This window comes from Oncorhynchus masou, chromosome 32, assembly GCF_036934945.1.
Source record: "Oncorhynchus masou masou isolate Uvic2021 chromosome 32, UVic_Omas_1.1, whole genome shotgun sequence".
Classification (NCBI taxonomy): Eukaryota; Metazoa; Chordata; class Actinopteri; order Salmoniformes; family Salmonidae; genus Oncorhynchus; species Oncorhynchus masou.
Genome location: NC_088243.1, coordinates 62,738,314 through 62,760,477, shown reverse-complemented (window position 1 = coordinate 62,760,477; position 22,164 = coordinate 62,738,314). Strand labels below are relative to the sequence as shown.

At 43.4% G+C, this 22,164-nt stretch overlaps 1 protein-coding gene across 5 annotated transcripts in view; it reads right to left on the bottom strand.

Annotated features, from left to right (window-relative positions):
- Window positions 1-4,394: 4,394 nt before the first annotated feature.
- The window catches only part of LOC135526418 (catenin delta-1-like), a 37,145-nt gene continuing 19,375 nt past the window's right edge, over window positions 4,395-22,164 (bottom strand). For 2 of the 5 annotated variants that reach the window (XM_064954774.1, XM_064954773.1), the window contains 20 exons: window positions 19,631-19,782; window positions 17,720-17,788; window positions 17,485-17,607; window positions 17,116-17,378; window positions 16,695-16,991; window positions 16,372-16,606; window positions 16,011-16,233; window positions 15,294-15,486; window positions 15,072-15,189; window positions 14,823-14,979; window positions 13,622-13,639; window positions 13,116-13,184; window positions 12,883-13,010; window positions 12,606-12,756; window positions 12,287-12,479; window positions 11,961-12,160; window positions 11,791-11,832; window positions 11,623-11,699; window positions 11,335-11,426; window positions 4,395-6,214 (listed from right to left, as the gene is read on the bottom strand). In XM_064954774.1, the coding sequence (XP_064810846.1) occupies window positions 11,367-11,426; window positions 11,623-11,699; window positions 11,791-11,832; window positions 11,961-12,160; window positions 12,287-12,479; window positions 12,606-12,756; window positions 12,883-13,010; window positions 13,116-13,184; window positions 13,622-13,639; window positions 14,823-14,979; window positions 15,072-15,189; window positions 15,294-15,486; window positions 16,011-16,233; window positions 16,372-16,606; window positions 16,695-16,991; window positions 17,116-17,378; window positions 17,485-17,607; window positions 17,720-17,788; window positions 19,631-19,777 (2,763 nt within the window). In that variant the 5' untranslated portion in view covers window positions 19,778-19,782 and the 3' untranslated portion in view covers window positions 4,395-6,214; window positions 11,335-11,366. The remainder of the gene's footprint in view (window positions 6,215-11,334; window positions 11,427-11,622; window positions 11,700-11,790; window positions 11,833-11,960; window positions 12,161-12,286; window positions 12,480-12,605; window positions 12,757-12,882; window positions 13,011-13,115; window positions 13,185-13,621; window positions 13,640-14,822; window positions 14,980-15,071; window positions 15,190-15,293; window positions 15,487-16,010; window positions 16,234-16,371; window positions 16,607-16,694; window positions 16,992-17,115; window positions 17,379-17,484; window positions 17,608-17,719; window positions 17,789-19,630; window positions 19,783-22,164) is intronic. The other 3 variants (XM_064954776.1, XM_064954775.1, XM_064954777.1) reach the window with 3 other exon arrangements.

The window sequence follows — 22,164 nt, the reverse complement described above, 5'->3', positions numbered from 1 at the left end:
AGAACAGCAGATCTATACGTGCTTTATTTCAAAGGGATATTGTATCCATTCCTTATGTCACAAGTTACTGGAATACATTGGTCACTAATATCTGTTGGAAAAAAGTCTGGTTGTTATTAACACACAAGAGGGTATCACACAGTCTTTAACAGCAAACAATTCACACTTATTAAGGTTTAGGCAAAGACCAGATGCTTTGGAAAATATATTTATCCCATCGAGTGTGTAGTACTGTTGAGTGTGCTGCAGCTCAGCGGAGCCACGTCAGTCAGGATTAACAGCGCGGGCGCACATCATGATAAGTGACGTGATATTCAACAAGGAACAGCAGCACTAGCTAGCAAGCTTTATAATTCTCACTCAACATTATTATTTGCGTGGTTCTTTGTATCCTGAACGCCCACGGTCCTACCAATCATTACAGCAAGGAAGAGACATCCATTACATCCAACAGTTTAAGAGAGAGGATCCATCAATCCGTTTTCTATCTTGAGTACGTAGCTAGCAGACTAACATACTTAACACGCTAGTTTATTGTCTAGACACGATTCTACTGTCAGAATGCCAGGTAAATGGGCGAACATTTTGAAAAAACTAGGTAATAGAAAGGGGTATAATGTAATGTATTAGCATCGTGGGAGATGTCAGAAAAGGTTGTAGGTATTGCAGATGAAAAATGCGAGCCCACCACGCCGATCTTATTTCTCATTCACAAACGGAGAAACAAGATAAATGCTGCTCCATTTTCTAATGCAAGAACATTGTTTGATTCAGGAACTACATTTGTATGAGAATAACAGTTAAACAATCATCCTTACAGATTGCTGCACATTTTGCATGCCACTCCATCATTGCAACTAGATCACCTGGGATGCATTGAAGACATTGCAAAGAAAGGAATCAATTTCCCCAGAACAAAATGCACAGCGCTCATGAATGAAGTTATAGGGCCCGCAGTGCATGAGGAACTAATAAATACAATTGTGAACGAGTCTTACTCGTTGATTATTGATGAAAGTACAGACGTCACAACCAAGAAGCAACTGCAGCTTCTATGGGGATCACCAACATGTACCTCCTTTGGCCCCTCACTGGCAGGAACCCTGTTTCTGAGTGTCCCATAAAGTCCAAGAAATGGCTTCAACCTGGTAGTGGGGCTCCTGGTTGGCCTAACCCAGCACTATCTGTCTGTTCCTCTACTCTCTGTAGAGCAACATGTGGGTAATGGCAGCAGCAGCACCAACTTGTGTGGGGATCACTTCATCCTAGATGGATGGCTACTACCAAACTAGCACTACTGTTTTGGTGTACTTATCTCTACACATTCATTTACATTTATTATGAAATAAAATCCAAAAAGCAAACTGTTGGGGATTTTAGTTTTTCATACTCCAGTTTAAAGGAATACAATTATTTTCGAGCAATGTGACTTGTATTAACACTATTTCACAATGATGAACATTGTGTTAACACCATTTCACAAGAATGTTTCCTGAAAAAAAACATACCTCTTAACCTCTTAACCAATCACTATCAATCATTTCAATAGTTCAGATTAAATCATTTAATGTGATGAACCAATAAAAAGGGAAAAATGCAGAAAAGCAATTTGACCTTAAGAATTTAGATGCACATTTATCCAATAGTTGTCTCCATAATGACAAACTCCCCTAGCTGCTGAAAAGAAAAGTTGGGCAGGTTTTCAGGCCTTTTGGGTGGTCGTTGGATTACACATTTTATCTTGACCTGGCAACACTGCTAAATGGGTTGCCACAAATGCATCTGTAGAGAAAATCCATACGGTCTATGAAAATTCTTTATTTGTGTAGTGTGTACTGGACTGTAAACTGTACAGACGAGTACTTTTTTTTAAAAACCAAAACTTTATTCCCCCTCAATTTGCATTTTTCTCCCAAATTACGATTATTGTATTAATCTAAAACAATTAACTGTAGATCTAGGCCAGACCTACAGGAATTTAAATCATTAAATACATTCACCGTCACTGACAGACAGTTATACAGGGCTAATAAATCTAGATTAAGACATTAGAGCATTGTAGACTAATTATAGCCTAGTAATGGTCCAGACTCCAGGTTCTCATAATCTGCACATTATATATACATAGCCCAAGTGGCTGTTGAATAGAACAGACATAGGGACACAATTGAGTCAAAAGACAGAAGCCCCTGGGAGTCACATGCAGATCTAATCATGATCTGATAATGAACTTTACCGCAAATTCCACAGGGAGATTCTAAAAACCTTTGATCCACCTTCAAATAGAATCCTATGGCACAGGCAGAATTCATCCGAATTCCACGACTCAAGTTCAAAGGGTTCCATTCCCAGTGTATTCCATAGGGTCAGTGAAAAGGACTGGGTTTGAGGGTGAGGTATCCTTGTGCGTTTTGGGTCTAGGCCAACGTTCCTCGAATTTCTCAAAGAAGAGTGGATCGGTGAATGGCCCAGAGTAGATAATGTGCTGGATTAGGTAGATGATTGCCACGACCATTGCACTGATCAGAAAGAACGGTATGAGCGGCCGCAGGTGAGCCCACACGACCCCTACCTCATATACCAACGATCCCAACCCACCTTGGTTACCAGTGTGAGTGGTGCGGCGAGACGAGTCTGGGAACATGGTGGGTGAACCATCCTGCGTGTTGGAAGACGGGGAAGAGAGGTTATCCATAGTGGAGTAGTAGAATGAAGAGTGATGCAAAACTCTTTCAATATTGAAGTTATTTTTAGCCTGTGATGTCTCCAGTTAGGCTAATCATCCATGGAAAAAAATAAATGCAAAGAACATTCTGTAGTTCGAGTCACTAATCTCTTGCACCACACACTTCCTGTGCTCAGTAGCTGTTGCTCTCTCACACAGACACAGTTACCCCCAGTGCTTGTCAATAGTCCATGGCTGGTAAGGTTTTGCTCTTTGCTCCAAGTTTGACTTGAAGACTTGAATCTTCATGGGTCTGAAGTCAACATGTTTAAATCCTTACTAACATGCCATCTGGAGCAGGTGGTGTTCCCTCTTTCTCAATCTGTTCTTTAGTTTTCCTTCTCCTGCCCTGCTGTGTGGATTCTGGAGAAACATGACACTGCGCATGATTGACAGAGCAAGTGAAGGAGAGTGGCATCTTTAAATAGCTCTAGTACCAAGTGACAGGAGAGTGTGCAACAGGGGAGCAAGGAGAGAGAATCTACTGTATTAAGTGCCCTCAAATTTAGGGAGAGACACATTGTGTGTGTACGGTATGCATGTAGCCTAACAACACTTTTCGCTCTCACGCTCATACAGGGGCAGACCTAATGATTTGGAGGCCCTAGGGGGAAGAATCATTTTAGGACCCATGTCGGTATATTTAAAAAATATTTGATAAAACATAGATTTTGGCCTTACTGCTAGTCAAAAGGAAGTGTTTAGAAGTGTCCTATACCCAAGATATAAGCTCAGAATATATTTTTTATACCATGGAATTAGCTGTATACCTTTGACGGGGAAATGCCCTATTCACTTCCATTCATTTTTCGGCCCGGTACTGGGTTACCTTCAGACAAGCCCTGTGACACTTGTTGGGGTCGTAGAGCAAAATGGAGAACACCAGTATTCATGAGTTTCAATTTCTAGGCCAAACCGTTCAAACGCTACAGACGTTTTCGTGATGTCTCCTGGTCTGACAAACATGGCTGCAGCGCTGACATCGGCAGATGCAGTGGATTGAGACGCAGCCCATGTTAACAAAAACATCTCTATTTTAAACAGATTAAGGGGCTCGAGCTGAGAAATGTTCTATGCCCAGCTCATGAGGCCCCCTCCGCCTAATGGTAAGTCTGCCAGTGCACTCACACACACTTGAGGCTTCATGATCCATCCTACAGCTGTAGTTCAATTGCATAAGCTGTAAGGAAAAGAGATGTCTGGAATACTGATAAGGGTTTACGAGGGGACATTGAGACACTTTGAAGCGCTCATGTTCATTGGTCACATCCACCATGGTATCGTCTCACAGCATGAGTCAAAGGCTGAGCACATATTGAACACTCAAATTTCATCGGTGGTCAAAATGTTCCCCAGGGTCACGTTAGCCTGTTAGGTCACATACAGCAATGTCTAGGACTTACTGGCCAAGGAGTAGACTCAAAAACAAATGCAGACGGGTAGAAACACCTTTCAGGCATCTCAAATGTAGTGGATGCATATTAACTGTGAGTGGGGCACAAGACTGAGCAGACCACCCCGAGCTCAAGCCTTCATGGTTCAGGCATGAATGTGTGTGTTTGAGTTAGGGTGTCTGGTTACACAGACAAACTACAGAGTACTCCTTTAATTAGATGTGTTTATCCCAAGTACACATCTCTAGCCGTCACACATGCACACAAATCTAATCTGGTCTGAGAAAAGATCTTTATTTTATAAAACAGTATTGCCAGTTACATATTCTTAGTGAAAAAGAAACTTTTCAGAGCCAAGGCAGGTATGTTCATCATCATTGTACATGAATAGGCAATAATAACAAGAAATTATGCATGTGGAATTGTTCTCTTGCCATTCAAAGAAAGTGGTAAAAACAGAATAAAAACTATAACAGGTTGCATATGCTTCACCCATCACTCAACAACCATTCCCAAATCAGAAAACAAAATATTAAAAACACAGGCACCAAATTAAGCACAAAGAACAGATCTTCTATACCAAAATGTGCTTTTAGTGTTTTCCCCTTAGGCTGGTCCCGCTGTGTTGACACCCGAGTCACCTCTGAGGAAACCAATACTCTCAATATGTAACAAATGTCATTTATAGAGAAGACCAACCTCATTCTCCTTTTCAACCATTGTCATTGGTCCATATCAGCGGCACATTGCTCTGTCCGGTGTAACATTAAGTACTGACTGTGTGATTAGCATTATAGGTGGTTCAGAGAACTGTCTTTTATTAAAACAGACACTAATAATGTCTAACATGCAGAATAAAGAATCTTGTGAGTTCTATGCAATACATTTCTAAACAACCCATCCGATTGAATAAGCCCCAGGTCTGTAGTGGGGTTCTGTATAGTAGTGTGGGGAATGAGTTCCTAGTGTTGTAGTTTAGTGTTGGAACGTTATCTAGTGTATGGGCAATGTAGGACGAAGAGCTGTGGTGCTTTTTATCAGTGTGTGAACTGTAGTATTCCAGCTACCTGCACAGCAGAAGCTGTAGTATTCCAGCTAATCCACACAGCCATAGTTAACATTTCAGGAGGGTAAGACGGCAGTCTAACGGTCATATCTTTACATTAGGGGAAACAGACACTAAAAAAAAAAAAAAAGGTCATCACTCAACAAAAGATGCAGTTGGTAAACCTGTAAAAGCCACAATTGAAAAGAACAGACAAATAAAATAAATATTTGCCACAGGAGTAGAAAAACGCATGAAAGCACAAAATGAAATCCTTTAAAATACATGGTCATATGGTTTTTGTTCGTTAACAAAGCTCTCACACACATCCATCTCACACAGATCTCCTGTATGGCACTCACACACAAACACTGACCTTAAACTCTCCCAACTAACCCAAAACCAACCAGACGAAGATAACTAGAAGAGATTAAAATAACTCCTATAGAAACATTCTGAATCTATGAGGCCGAGCCCCATTGGTCCACCAGTCACTTCCCACTCACCAATCCCAATCTGGGCACTATTTAAATTAAAATCAACCTTGAAGGCAGACACCTCCCTTACCAACCAAACATGTCCTCTTTTTATATACATACCCTACAGATATTTAAAAATACATTCATCTCAGGATGCAGCAATCTGATTCACAACGACAAAACACATGGATGAGTATGAGGACGATAAATCTAACGAACGACAGGGAACGCTCACTGAGCCAAATGTTGGATGTAAGTAACCATAGAAACAACAGAAATAAACAATGATTGTCAAACAAAGATGATAGCTTTGAAAAAAGGGAATATCAATAAAACTTTAGATATATTTCTGATGCTACTATGATCCGTGTGTGTGTGGTGTCAGTTTGAGTGTTAGATTTCTGATTGCAACACAACTGCTTTCTTTGGATCCCAACCCTCATCTTCATAACCACAGACATGTGATGGAAGGAGCGAAAGAGGGGGATGAGAGCAAGTCTGTGGGTCTCTCCTCAGTAGCAGTGGTAGGGCAGGGGCAGCTCACTCTGGGTGATGCACACTATCAGTTTTTCTGGAGGGAGAAGAGAATGATAGGCAATACATTTGATTAGTGCATGTGTTTATACTTCAAAGAGTAAAATGCAAACAGTACACTCAAGTGGACTCTGTGGTGCAAGTATGTGAGTATACACAATATGCCAAAATGCAAGTGCCTACGGTATATTGTTAAGGTATATGATACAGCGTAATACACAAGTCCACATAGCATACCAGTGTGAAAGCCTCTTCAATGTTCAATTCAATGTTTCCCTGTATTCATCATTGCACCAAATAGTATACACCGAGTGTACAAAACTTTAAGAACACCTTCCTAATATGGAGTTCCACCTCCCCCTTTTGCCCTCAGAAAAGTCTCAATTCGTGAGGGCATGGACTTGACAAGGTGTCAAAAGCGTTCCACAGGGATAGTTGCCCATGTTGACTCCAATGCTTCCCACAGTTTTCAAGTTGGCTGGCCATCCTTTGGGTGGTGGACCATTCTTGATACACACAGGAAACAGTTGAGCGTGAAAACCCCAGCAGTGTTGCAGTTCTTGAAACTCAAACCAGTGTGCCTGGAACCTAATGCCATACCCTGTTCAAAGGCACTTAAATATTTTGTCTTGCCCATTCACCCATACACAATCTATGTCTCAAGGCTTAAAATCCTTCTTTAACCGGTCTCCTCCACTTAAATCCACTTCGACCAGTGTAATTTAACAGGTGACATCAATAAGGGACATCATAACTCACCTGGTCAGGCTCATAAAAGAGGTGTTCCTAATGTCTTGTACATCGAGATATATACACACACACACAAAACAAAAATAAACACAACATGCAACAATTTCAAAGAATCTGAGTTAGTTCATCAGTCAATTTAAATAAATTCATTATGTCCCAACCTATGGATTTCACATGACTAAGCAGGGGTGCAGCCAGCCAATCAGAATGAGTTTCTCCCCACAAGAGAGCTTTATTACAGACAGAAATACTCAATTTCATCGGCTGCGGTTGTGAAACTGGTTGGACTTACTGCGAAACTAAAATTATATTTAGGCGGCTTATGGTAGAGAAATGAACATTAAATTCTCTGGCAACAGTTCTGGTGGACATCCTTGCAGTCAGGATACGAATTGTACGCTCCCTCAACTGGAGACATTTGTGGCATTGTGTTGTGTGACAACACCGCACATTTTAGAGAGGCCTTATTGTCCCCAGCATAAGGTACACCTGTGTAATGATGATGCAGTTTAATCAGCTTCTTGATATGCCACACCTGTCAGGTGGATGGATTATCATGGCAAAGGAGAAATGCTCACTAACAGGGAAGTAAACATTTGCGCACCAAATTTGAGAGAAATCATCTTTTTGTGTATATGGAACATTTTTGGGATCTTGTATTTCAGCTTATGAAACCAACACTTTAGATCTTACGTTATATTTTTGTTCAACGTGTGTGTAATATCTAGTGACAAGAAAAGGTATCTGAACCCTTTGGAATTACCTGGATTTCTGCATAAATTCGTCATCAAATTTGATCTGTGATCATCTAAGTCACAACAACAGACAGTGTGCTTAAACTAATAACACAAATTATTGTATTTGTCTTGTCTATTGAATAGATAATTTAAACATTCACAGTTTAGGTTGGAAAAAGTATGTAAACCCCTAGGCTAATGACTTCTCCAAAAGCTAATTGGAGACGTTGTTTAGAGCTGCCCTGCCCTATTAAAAAAAACTCACAATTGGAGTTTGCTATTCACAAGAAGCATTGGCTGATGTGAATCATGCCGCGATCAAGAGATCTCAGAAGACCTAAGATTAAGAATTGTTGACTTGCATAAAGCTGGAAAGGGTTACAAAAGTATCTCTAAAAGCCTTCATGTTCATCAGTCCAGGGTAAGCCAAATTGTCTGTAAATGGAGAAAGTTCAGCACTGTTGCTACTCTCCCTAGGAGTGGCCGTCCTGCAAAGATGACGGCAAGAGCACAGCGCAGAATGCTCAATGAGGTTAAGAAGAATCCTAGTGTCAGCTAAAGACTTACAGAAATCTCTGGAACATGCTAACATCTCTGTTGGCGAGTCTACGATACGTAAAACACTAAACAAGAATGGTGTTCATGGGAGAACACCACGGAAGAAGCCACTGCTGTCCAAAAAAAAAAAAAACATTGCTACATGTATGAAGTTCGCAAAAGTACACCTTGATGTTCCACAGTGCTACTGGCAAAATATTCTTTGGACAGATGAAACTATAGAGAGTTGTTTGGGGAAAAAAAAGCACAGCACACCAACATCAAAACCTCATCCCAACTGTAAAGTATGGTGGAGGGAGCATCATGGTTGGGAATGCTTTGCTGCCGCAGGGCCTGGATAGCTTATCATTGACGGAAAAATTAATTCCCAAGTTCATCAAGACATTTTGCAAGAGAATGTTAGGCCATCTGTCCGCCAATTGAAGCTCAACAGAAGTTGGTTGATGCAACAGGACAACGCCCCAAAACAGAAGAAAATCAACAGAATGGCTTCAGAAGAAAATACGCCTTCTGGAGTGGCCCAGTCAGTTCTGCCCTCAACCCGATTGAGATGCTGTGGCATGACCTCAAGAGAACAGTTCAGACATACCTCCTGACCTACAGAAAACGTTAGGTTGATGTTATTGCTGCCAAAGGAGGGTCAACCAGCTAAATCCAAGGGTTCATACTTTTCCCACCCTGCACTGTGAATGTTTACACGGTGTGTTCAATAAAGACATGAAAAAATGTAATTGTTTGTGTGTTAAAGCAGACGGTCTATTGTTGTGACCTAGATGAAGATCAGATACATTTATGACCAATTTATTCAGAAAATTAGGCATTTACAAAGCGCTCAAACTTTCTTGCCACTGTATGCATGTACAGTTGATGTCGGAAGTTTACATACACCTTAGCCAAAAACATTTAAACTCAGGTTTCACAATTCCTGACATTTACTCCTAGTAAAAATGCAAATTAGGTCAGTTATGATCACAACTTTATTTTAAGAATATGAAATGTCAGAATAATAGTAGAGAATTATCTATTTCAGCTTTAATTTCTTTCATCACATTCCCAGTGGGTCAGAAGTTTACATACAATCAAATAGTATTTGGTAGCATTGCCTTTAGTTTAACTTCAAATGTTTCAGGTAGCCTTCCACAAGCTCCCCACAATAAGTTGGGTGAATTTTGGCCCATTCCTCCTGACAGAGCTAGCGTAACTGAGTCAGGTTTGTAGCCCTCCTTGCTCATACATGCTTTTTCAGTTCTTCCCACATTTTCTATAGGATTGAGGTCAGGGCTTTGTGATTGCCACTCCAATACCTTGACTTTGTTGTCCTTTAGCCATTTTGCCACAACTTTGGAAGTATGCTTGGGGTCATTGTCCATTTGGAAGACCCATTTCCTGACTGATGTCTTGAGATGTTGCTTCAATATATCCACAATTTCCCCCTCATGATACCATCTATTTTGTGAAGTACACCAGTCCCTCCTGTAGCAAAGCACCCCCACAACATGACGCTGCCACCCAAATGCTTCACAGTTGGGATGGTGTTCAGCTTGCAAGCCTCCCCCTTTTTCCTCCAAACATAACGATGGTCATTATGGCCAAACAGTTCCAGTTTTGTTTAATCAGACCAGAGGACATTTCTCTAAAACGTATGATCTTAGTCCCCATATAGTAGTCTGGCTTTTTTGTGGCTTCTTCCTTGCTGAGCGGCCTTTCAGGTTGTGTTGATATAGGACTTGTTTTACTGTCGATACAGATACTTTTGTACCCGTTACCTCCAGCATCGTCACAAGGTCATTTGCTGTTGTTCTGGGATTTATTTGCGCGTTCATCTCTGGGAGACAGAACGCATCTCATTCCTGAGTGGTATGATGGCTGCGTGGTCCCATGGTGTTAATATTTGCGTACTATTGTTTGTATAGATGAACGTGGTACCTTCAGGCATTTGGAAATTGTTCCCAAGGAAGAACCAGACTTGGATGCCCACATTTTTGTTTTCTGAGGTCTTGGCTGATTTCTTTTGATTTTCCCTTGATGTCAAGCAAAGAGGCACTGAGTTTGAAGGTAGGCCTTGATATATGTCCACAGGTACACTTCAACTTGACTCAAATGATGTCAATTATCTTATCAGAAGCTTCTAAAGAAATTACATCATTTTATGGAATTTTCCAAGCTGTTTCAAGGCACAGTCAACTTAGTGTATGTACACTTCTGACCCACTGGAATTGTGATAGTGAATTATAAGTGAAATAATCTGTCAGTAAACAATTGTTGGAAAAATTACTTGTCATGCACGAAGTGCATGCCCTAACCCACCTGCCAAAACTATAGTTTGTTAACAAGAGATTTGTGGAGTGGTTGAAAAACGAGTTGACTAACCTAAGTGTATGTAAACTTCCGACTTCAACTGTGTGTGTGTGTGTGTGTGTGTGTGTGTGTGTGTGTGTGTGTGTGTGTGTGTGTGTGTGAGAGATGTATAATTTATGTGGACACTTGCTCGTCGAACATTTCATGCCAAAATCATGGGCATTAATATGGAGTTGGTCCCCCTTGATGCTATAACATCCTGCAACCTTCTGGGTAGACTTTCCACTAAATGGTGGAACATTGCTGCAGGGACTTGCTTCCATTCAGCCAAAAGATCATTAGGGAAATGGACGATTAGGCCTGGCTCGCAGTTGGCGTTCCAATTCATCCAAAAGGTGCTCGATGGGGTAGAGGTTAGGGATATTTTTTTTGCCATTGCTGGATTACTGACAGGGCACATGCCCATTGCTTTTGTTATGTTTGAGCATAAGAACACAAATGGCCACGGCAAAATGTGCAGAATTGGAAATAGGAAATTAACTTTCACACAGCAATATTCTCTCTCAGCGCCATGGGAAAATGTATACAATTAGAGAATATTTTATTTATTTTTTAAACTAGGGGAAACACTGATGATATTGTATACAACTATAGTATTCATACCGCTGAACTTCAGTTTTCACTGCACACTGTCTTCAAAACCAAGGTACTGAAATAATACAATATTGACAAAGTGTTACAGCAAAGGTAGGTAATAGGTATCAGAGACAAAGGATGGCGATAGAGTCCATGCAGGACAAGAGGTGAAACGTACCATGCTGTTACATGCAGAGGGGGAGAGGGGGGCTAACCATCGTAGGAGTCCAACAGAGGCAGTGAACCCTTTCTGCCTCCATACACCCCACGCTGAGACAGAATGAGAAAGACAGAGAAGGAGCGGGAGATTGTGAAAGTGAGAAAGATACCGTGAGTAGAGACGGTGGTCGTCAACCAAAAGAAAATAGAGACGTTTTAAAAAAGGTGTGAAGGAGAGAGAACGGATTAAAAGACAAGTGTGTTTAAGTTCAAGAAACAATGTGTACAGGGCAGGGGTGTGTCTTACCTGTAAAGTGTCTGTGGCGTTGAGGGAGTTGTCCAGAGTGTGTCTCCTCTCCCTCTGGTCCAGTGTAGAGTAGGCTTCTAAGATGTAGGGAGGAAGAGCATAAATCACTGATAATTTTAAAAAGTATGAGCTGGACTTAACTTTGTCAGGGTTTTTATGGATCCTCACCAGGCCCTAGGTCATTCAGTGGAATCATGTCCCTCTTCTCCCCTGGAGAAAAAAACAAAAGCCATTACATTCTGTTTGCTTCCCTAAAATTCCTACATTTTATGTCTCGACTTTAACTTGCTGTTAATGTGCAAGTCTGGTGCAAATACAAACTCTATTCCAAGAGTCACCTCTGTCTAGCAGTGGCATGGTAGTGTCCTCGTAGGTCCCATTGGTGCGTGTAGAGGGGCCGTTGGTGGGGGGGTTGAGGTTCACCATGAAGTCGGTCTTCTTCCAGCCGTCCTTCTCCAGGGGGCGTCGCAGATCCTTGTGTCCCCAGACCAGCTGTAACACCTGGCCTGCCCCACGCACCTCCCGCTCAGACCGCTTACTGCAGGACCAAGAGACATACACTCCGTTAGACATGTAATGTATGAACACTGACCTATCAGTCACAAACAGCAACAATATGACATGTTAATGAGCAGCTCAGTTCCACATGCAAACACACTCTCACCCATCCTTGTTGATGAGTACCAGTCTCTCGATGCCTTGGGAGGCCCTAAGGGTCTTGGCGGCCTCCAGGCTGTTGCCCAGCACCTCAGTGAGCGTGCTCAGTACAGACACCACCGTCTCCTCAGACAGAGGTCGTGCCGACTGGCTCTGGCCACCCGGCAGGTCTGCCACCAGGTGGGGCACAGCGTGCTTACCTAGGGGAGGGCAATACATCCACTCTTTAGTGTATCTGGGAAAAAAATATAAATTCTATCTGCTGATGAAAAACGTATTTCCTCATGAAATTGTCATAACATACGATATTTGATACACCAACTTACCGAGCAGCTCGCGGTTGCGATTGTCGATGGCCAGGTTCCTCAGGGCTCCCGACATGGCTCTGACCACGCGGTCATTCCCATGAGCCAGCAGCTCTGCCATCATGGGCAGGCCCTTCTCCAGACGCACCGTGGCCCGGATATAGCGACCATACTGAGGGACAGAGAGGGAGGGAGTAATCTGCGACCAACGCCTTTGGGGTCATGCTAAGGATCAGAAAATGACAGGCAAGACAAGGAGATTCAGGGAAAGGTGAGAGGTCAAAGGCTGTCCACTCACAGTCCAGCGTCCGGCACACAGGTTCTGTACAGCCCCGGCTGCGGCCTCCAGCACTGAGGGGTTCTGGCTCTCTCGCAACAGCGACGTGTACACACGCACCACCTCTGGCTGGAACAGCAGCTCATAGCCTGGTAGGAAGAGGGATTTCAGGAACTGATTCTGTGTCCACTGTTTTCGTATGGTGTTTTGACTTACCTGTGTCCACTGTGTTTTCGTATGGTGTTTTGACTTACCTTTGGCAGGCATTGTCCTCTTCGGAATATCAACCTGGTCCACACTCCCGTCATCAGCATCCTTCTTACCTGGAGAGAGAGAGGATGATGAGTGGGGATGAGGAGAGGACAAAACGATCTGGAGCTCATTCTGATTGAGGTAGATGTAAAAATACATTTTATGCGCATTTGAATCTGTTCCACCTCAGCCCTTTCTAATAGATGCAGAGTCTCCTCAGAACGACATCATGGTATCATGCACTAGTTGAACAGCATGCACTCCATTTGTCACGTCCCATTTACAGTAAAGGCAATGTTAAGACCAGCCAGCGTTAGGAAAAGCCCTTATTTAGCCACAGTACAATAGAGCACCAAGAAGGCTGCGTTTACGGCAGCACAATTCTGATATTTTTGACCAATCACATCAGATATTTATCAGCGCTGGTCTGATTGGTCAAAAGACCAATTAGTGAAAAACAAGATCAGAATCGGGCAACCTGCATAAACGCAGCTGAAGAGAATCTTACCTTTGGAAAACCACTCATCTAAACAGGACAGGAACACAAGAAGAGAATGGGTGGAGGACAGAGGGAGGGAAGGAGAGAGTGAAAAACTGAAATAGTAACCCAGCCACCAACAAGCACAAACCCATCAGCACCACAAGAGCAAAACCCAGCCCATGGCACCCATTCATCACATACAAAGTAGGATTATGTTTCCACAAACCACAGATCTAAGGTCAGTCTAAATCTCACACCCCTTTTAATGAGTGAGGAATGGGGAGAGTGTGATCTGATCCTAGATCTGGAAGTAAGGGAAATGTTCTACCTCTAGCCACAGAGAACTATGGCCTTTAACCCATAAGAGTTTAAGCCCTGCTCGTAGAACATGTCATTCCAAAATCATGGGCATTAATATGGAGTTGGTCCCCCTTTTTTGGGAAGGCTTTCCACTAGATGTTGGCACATTACTGCGGGGTCTTGCTTCCATTCAGCCACAAGATCATTAGTGAGGTTGGGCACCGATGTTGGGCGATTAGGCCTGGCTCCCAGTCGGCATTCAAATTCATCTCAAAGGTGTTTGATGGAGTTGAGGTCGGGGCTCTATGCAGGCCAGTCAAGTTGTTCCACACAGATGGACAAACCATTTCAGTACGGACCTTGCTTTGTGCACAGGGCATTGTCATGCTGAAACAGGAAAGGGCCTTCCACAAACTGTAGCCACAAAGTAGGAAGCAGAGAATCGTCTAGAATATTGTATGCTGTAATGTTACGATTTCCCTTCACTGGAACGAAGGGGCCTAGCCCGAACCATGAAAAATAGTGTATTTAAACCCTTATTTTTGTCATTAAACAGTCTCCATATATACTGACATCAGTGGTACTGGGGGGGCCTTCAGACGAGACTCGAGGCCTGTGGGCATCCTAGAGATAAACGACCAACATTTTCATGAGAGTCTCACCTTTAAACTGTTGGATGCTTACAGACAGAATTTGACAGATCTTCTGTACCGACTGACTTCAGACAAGTCCCAAGACGCTTGTGGGGGTTTGGACGCTACAGACGATTTTGTGAAAAGACCGATTTTCAGGTCTGACAAGTTCTAGCTCTGATTGAGATGCATCCAACAGATCTCTAACTTAAATAGACGTGTTTATTATGCTAATAAGATCTCCGGGGTGGGGGGGGGAGACATCAACCTTTTGGGGTTACAGGCCGGTTACTGACCTTTGCCCTTCCGTGAGCCGAAGCAGCCGGCCTTGTTGGAGCCGGGGGTGGGGCCCTGGTTTAGAGGTGCGGCCTCCTGGTAGCGCTCGCAGCCGGGAACCTCTCGGTGAACCTGATAGGACAGATTCCTCAGCAGACAAACACTGTTCTCCACCAACTGCACAGAGACAGGGAGATTTCAAAGGGTCATTACTCCAGTAAGTAAAATTAATCAGCAATCGATTAGAAGCTATGGGTTGGGTTAAACACCTTGTTGTCCACATCTTTGCGGTTGATCTGTGATTGGACAATGTACATCAGTGAGTCCACCAATCCTGCGCACTCTCTCAGCTTCCTCCTGGCCTCACTACGTTCTGAGCTCACGTTTCTGAACAAAACAAAAAATATATAGTTACAATGTTTAGGGTTCAACATCCCCAATACATACTCCCTTTGTCCATTCATCTCCTGCTGTCCACTTCCTCCACGTACCTCAGACAGCCAGCTGTGTTGGTGAGGGCCGTCTCCCACTCCAGGTGGCGTGGTTTGAGGCTCTCCTCCCCTCCGTCACTCCCTCTCTCCCAGCCAGAGTGTGGCACCATCACCTCATCTGAGAGGGCATGTAAAGCGTGGTCCACGATCTCCATCTTCACCGAGTCGTGAGACGATAGGTTCCACAATGTGCCTGAGGAAGAAGAGGGAGATGCGTCCATCATCTTCATGACTCTCAGTTCTCTGGTTGGGACCAATAATGAGGAATTATAGTAGAGGTTATAAGGCTGAAGTAGAGTTGGAATACTACACGGTATTGTTTTACTGTCCCATAACTAGTACTGTAACAGAGTAGTCAGTCCCTCCAGAATTCCATGATTACAATTTTGGGGCCAAATCAAATTCCTGCATATTATGAGGGCTATTTCCACATAAAAAGTCAAATCTCATATTAACACATAAAAACGGAGCCATCACCGCAGTAGACAAAGAGTACTCGTAATTTCAACTCTTCACCGCAAAATCGCCGCATATGGTTCAAATCAAGCCACAAGTCAAACTTTGACGTCTATGCATTTTCGCGACAAATTGATAAAAATCATTGCATATTGCCATGCAAAATTACAGAATTGCCGCAGCAAAATCAAGCATTTTTGCAAGCATACAGCACAAAATAATCCCTTTGAAATCTTGGAGAGACTGAACAGTAGTATTTACCTGTAATGGTGTCAGTGAGGTCTTGGTCTCTGGCCTTCCTCAGTAGCCGGACTAAGGCGGGGATGCCATCACAGTTCTTGATGGCGATCTTGTTGTCGTGGTCTGGTCCGTACGAGATGTTCTTGAGCGCCCCGCAAGCCGAGTGGTGTACATCCCTCTTGGGGTTGTCCAGCAACGAGACCAGAGAAGGGATCCCCTTTAAACGACGCACCTCCGATTTCACCTACATAACCAACAGTAACACACCAAACCCATCCTAAAACACTGATAGCAGTACATTAACACTTGTAATATCCATAATTTCAATACAAATCAGTGTGTTTGCCGGTATACAAGGTTTGTGTGTGTGTGTGTGTGTTACCTTGTCGTTCTTGAAGGTGAGGTGCTGGAGGAAGGCAGCAGCGTTGGTTTTGACCGGGTCCAGCCTGTAGTTCAACATGGCGATGACCTCAGGGAGCTCTGGCTGTCTCCAGGATGTGGGCGGACCCTTCCTCAGGGTGCTGTCCAATGACGCCATACTTCCTCTCTCCATGTTGACGCCCCAGGTGTAGGTGTCGACTCCTCCCATGTCCCCTTCCAAAGTGTCCTCACAACTCCTAAGGGACAATTGGACAAATCAGACGCAAATTAATTGGTGTGTGTGTGTGTGTGTTGTACATACATATCAGAGTGGTGTGTGTCTACCTGAGCCTGCGTCTGTCCAGTCCTCCTGGGCCTGGGCCTAGTCGTGGCATGGTGCCGTATCCTGGATGCATGGTGGGAGGAGCCATACTGTACTCCACATCATCATATCCCAGACTCCTCTGGTCATCCTCCATGCCATAGTGGCCCTGGTGGGCGTAGCGCATGCCCCCCAGCTCCAGGGCACTTCCCATGCCCCTCACCCCTCGCCCCACCTGGGGCTGGGCTGCGTAGGGGTCCAGCTGCTGTCTACTGGGGGCACGGTACCCAGAGTCAAGTGTCCTGTACCCATCCGCAGGTCTGGAGATAGACAGAATATCAATTATACCAAAGATAGGAAATCTTCAAAAGAATACTAGCATTTTTCTTTTACAGTGCCCTTCGGCATTTTCACAAACTTTAACGACAGTGGCAGTGGTCTGACCTGTAGCGGTCGTCCATGCGTGTGCCTCTGCTCAGGCTAGTGTAGGCCTCAGAAGGCGGGGCGCTCCTGTAGTCGTCGTAACCCCCCGCGGGACCGTAGTGGTAGTTCCTGGGGACCGTGGCTGTGGGGTAGTCCCCCCCTCCACCCTGCCTGTAGGAACGGTCCAGAGTGGCACTGTAACCGCCCATGCCCGAGACAGACACTCCCCCGTCAATGGACATCGAATCAGAGGGCAGGACAGTACGTGAGGTGATCACCTTCATCTGCAGAAGAGGAAGTACATCACCATGAGACAGGAAGTTGTAGATAATTGCTTGTCATCCATGGAGGAAATAATTTTCAGTTACAGTACAAAGTGTGTGTTTATACCGCATTCCCTGCCCGCCATCCATTGGTTCCATCGTCTGAGAAGGCGGAGTGTACTTCCTGGGAATCACCTTCTGGTGTGTAGCTCTCGTCTAGAGAGCCATGTGCTGGGTCCACCATCATGTACTGTTAACACAGAGCGTCACACACAGAGCGTCACACACAGAGCGTCACACACAGAGCGTCACACACAGAGCGTCACACACAGAGCATCACACACAGAGCGTCACACACAGACCTGTGTCCCGTTAATGTATCCCTCACTCAGTTTCAGTCGTTCTATGTCCGCATCCCCCAGACGCCCGTTCTGAGGAGGAGAAAGAGAACCCGTCAACCAAGAGAACACTCATATCCACAGGTGTCTTTAGAGACATTATAGAGGATCCAACTGGGTTGTCGTCTAGGCTACAACATCTCCCTACAACCACTCGAACACTGCTGGAGTCATGACAACCAAAGAGACCATGTTCTCTCAATACCTCAGTCATCTACCACATTCAAATACTTTGAAAATGTATCCTTCCTTTCCTTCTCCCTTTGAGGTAATCAATGACCAAACCATTGCTTCTTCCACCACTCATTTCACGTTAGATCACTTCAATGAAGGATGGATGGAGGACAAAAAGAGGTGGGTCCATGGCTGTAGTGCAGACTCACTCATTTCATAACTTACCCAAGATAGACCCCAATGTCGTTTCCAATGGGAGCAAATTAATCAGTGGGTAAGGAGTTGGGCAGAGCCAAGCACAAGCTAATGAGATCATATTGGCTCGTTCTAGCATGCATTTGGATATTTCTGTTGGACAACACCTACTCTGTGAAGTGCGCTTGTGCAACAACTCAATTCTCCCGTACACTCAAACTTAGTCAACTGTTTATAACAGATCAAGTTCAAAAAGAAAATGAGCAAAATGCCGGCCAAAATCCATCTTGCTCCATTCCACTGCCGGCCACTGGGCTTCTCCTCACCACCTTATTTGGTAGTGAGGGGAAACACCAAGAGGATGTTTCACATTTATACATCCGATGAAATATCTGCCTCATTGTTCCATCTGTGCTATAGCTGTGTGGCTGTGTGTAGTGCCTACTCTGTCCTCAAGGGGTCAGGCCTGTTCATCCACGGTTACAGGAGGAAATGCATATTTCCCTTCACATTCTAAAGCGGTTGTTAACTAGTTAACAGTAAATGTGTTAAGCACCAAGTTTTTGTCCAAACGTGGCATTATACTTAAATTAGATAAACAAAGACACCTGAACCGGGAGAGGCAAAACCCACCCAGTGACAGTCATGAAACATTGCTTAACACACTGACTAAGCATGGTAGAGAATGACAGGACAACCTTAAACCAATAAGCCCTGCTAGGATGATATATATATATATATATAAAAAATATATATAAAAGGCAACCACTTCACCTTCTCAATCAGTCTGTGTTTACACAGTAAAATAAAATAAATAAATACATTTAAAAAAGGCTTCTCCACATCCCATCACAGCTCTAAATTCATGATAAAGCATAGTGACTTCACTGCTGTGGACAAACACATGATTACATAACATAGGACATAATCATATTCGGAGTTCTTGAAGCAGTTCCTCTTTTAGTTGATACGGTGTATCGTTTAGAATGATGATCTTAGTGGTAGTATGAGGCTGCATGCATGAGAACTGACTGCAGCATTTCAGGTGCAGTTCTGACCACAACATGCTGGGGCAAAGATGAGAACAGCTGTAATTACATGACAGAGGCCTGCAAAAGTTATGCAAGGGTGGTATGAAGGTTGTGTGTGAATGTGTGGGGGTGCAGTAAGTGTGGTGGTGAGTGATGGCGTTATGCAGAGGTACGTGATGGAAAATGCATGGCCTGTTAAAGCTGAAGAGATATGTAAACACACACTGTAGTGTGTTAAAGGAGAAGGGCTGAAATGCAAACGCACAGGTACCACACAATTCACGGCGCCAGTGGAGGAACGGAGGAGTGGATTATGGGGTTGGATGCGATGGATGGAGGGTGATAACAGCAATCACCGGATGATGGAGGGATGGATAGAAGGAAAGATGAGGGATGCCTGGTCTTTTCGCCTGCATCTAGAAACGGCCCTAGGAAATCTCCCCTGGGGAGACATGGATGGGGGCTGGGCTGTTACCTGTGTGTGGGGGAGGGGGCGGGACGGGGGGCTGAGCAGGCTCACTCTCCTCCTCTCCTCCTCCAGCGCTCTGGTCAGCTGTTCAAACTGCACCTCCTGCTCCCTCACCGACTCCAGGAGAGCCGCAGCGCTCTCACACTGTTCCATACACTCTACAGAGAGAGCACACACACACACTGTTCCATACACTCTACAGAGAGAGCACACACACACTGTTCCATACACTCTACAGAGAGAGCACACACACACTGTTCCATACACTCTACAGAGAGAGCACACACACACTGTTCCATACACTCTACAGAGAGCACACACACACTGTTCCATACACTCTACAGAGAGAGCACACACACACTGTTCCATACACTCTACAGAGAGAGCACACACACACTGTTCCATACACTCTACAGAGAGAGCACACACACACTGTTCCATACACTCTACAGAGAGAGCACACACACACTGTTCCATACACACTACTAGGCTTGGGCAGTATACTGGGGTATTTTTCAATAGCGTCAAAACTATTAAAAGTTTCTCAATACATTTTTATATTTGTAACTAGTTTTTAAGTAAATGCCTGCAGTCAACTTGTGCAATTCGTTAGGAGATAAAGCAGATTCATTTCTTCATGTCATCCGTCACATTGTACATTATGAAGATAACTGTAGTTCCCCAGAACAGTCACACATGTGTTTGTAAATAGCACAACGGGGAAAGGGGAAGCTGTTGAGTCAAGCTGTGCATTGACAAGGGTCACATTTTAAATTGAAAGTCAGTGTTATGCTTCAATAAAGTGATCAGAGACGGGCAACTATAGTTTTCCTTTCGTCAGAAAATACCTTCATTTTCAGAGGACAACGGAAGTGGAACTATTTGGCTGGCAGCCACACAAGTAAATGAGCTTACAATGAAAAAACAAAAAGGTCTTTTTAGCAAAAACTATGCATGGCCATATTTCTAATGTTTATCATAGGAATTATAGCTGGCTATATTCTAATGTCATACTTAAAATGAATCTGGTATTTTACTGGTGAAAAGTAGGCTGGCTGTACACGGACAAAAGAAGCTGCACAGTCAGAGAAATTCCACTGATAGAATGCCGGTTGGTGAATTCTCAGAGTAGAGAAGAGCAACTGAAGCACAAAATGAGTGACGCCGAACAGAAATTAAAATAAGGATTTTAGATCAGTGTTTACAAAAACGCAGCAAGATATTTCTTATGCATTCTTTTTCCTGTGTGAAAATAAACAGAGTTCGGCATTAACTCAACCCCTAAGTTTAACTTGCTCTTATCTAATTAAGTGGAATAATTAACAAGGTGTAGGTATATGTATATGTAATATGTATCCCTTTAGTTTATTTTAAATTTGCACTCATTACCAAATTTAGCTCGTAGCCTGCAAGGAAATTCACTACTACTTATGGTCATTTTGTTAGCATTCTGTAATAGACGCCCAGTGTTTTTTGGCACCCCCTTGAGTACTAAGCCAGTAATGCCGTAACTTCCAGGATGAGAAAAGGACGATATGAAGATATCTGGATACTGCCCAAACATTTTCCTACACTCTACAGACAGAGCCATGTTACACACACACACACACACACACACACACACACACACACACTAAAGAGAACCCCCCACAAACACACCATCCATAGTAGTATGAAAAGCACTAAAGCAAAGAGCAGGAAAACTCACATCTCATGAAATCCCTAAGGTTTGACCAGCTGTCAAAGGTAAGCATGTTGTCACGATAACAGAACTTCAAAACCAGGTTTATCACTATACGCGATTCCAAAACAATGTATGAGCCGGTCACAGAATAGCATTTGAGCCAGAGAGAAACTCAGCTACTGCTCTGTTCAATCACTGGGCATATTTTGAGTTCAATATCATCACAATTGAAAAATGTTAAGTCAATAGTTTAAAGAAAGCCATTTATGAATCAATCATAATCAATTTGACTTCGGTAAAAACAAAAAACTGTAATAATTTGAATGGTCAATCTCTATTGATAAACTGGGTAAATCAAGATGTAGCCTAGATCTAATATAGTTGATTGCATATTATTCAACAGGAGTGTGTGCATGCACTGAGTTGAACTTATTTTAGCTGATTTCATGGGGCTGGAGAGGAATTTTTATTGGCAACTGATCAACAACATTTGTATAGAAGAAACAATTTTATAATAAAGTAATGTAATTTGTGAGTAAGAATATGACTCTGGCTATGAATCTCGTGAAACCCAGATGGGAGGGAGACTAAGTGAATTAGTAACATTGTTGGTGACAATCAGTTTTAAAAAGCTGCATATGTTGCATTATTGTTTGCATATTATCACAAACAAAGTACTAGGTCAGTGAATTGATGTTTGCGACAGCTGTAAGCTAGCAGGGAAAGTTACAATTATAGCTGGAAGATACTGGTATCATCTTGCATTGTAAGGTATTCTCGCCTGTATGGACGTGGTATTGCGAACAGTAATGAACATTTTCAACATTTCGTGTTGCATTATTCAAGTGTGTTAACT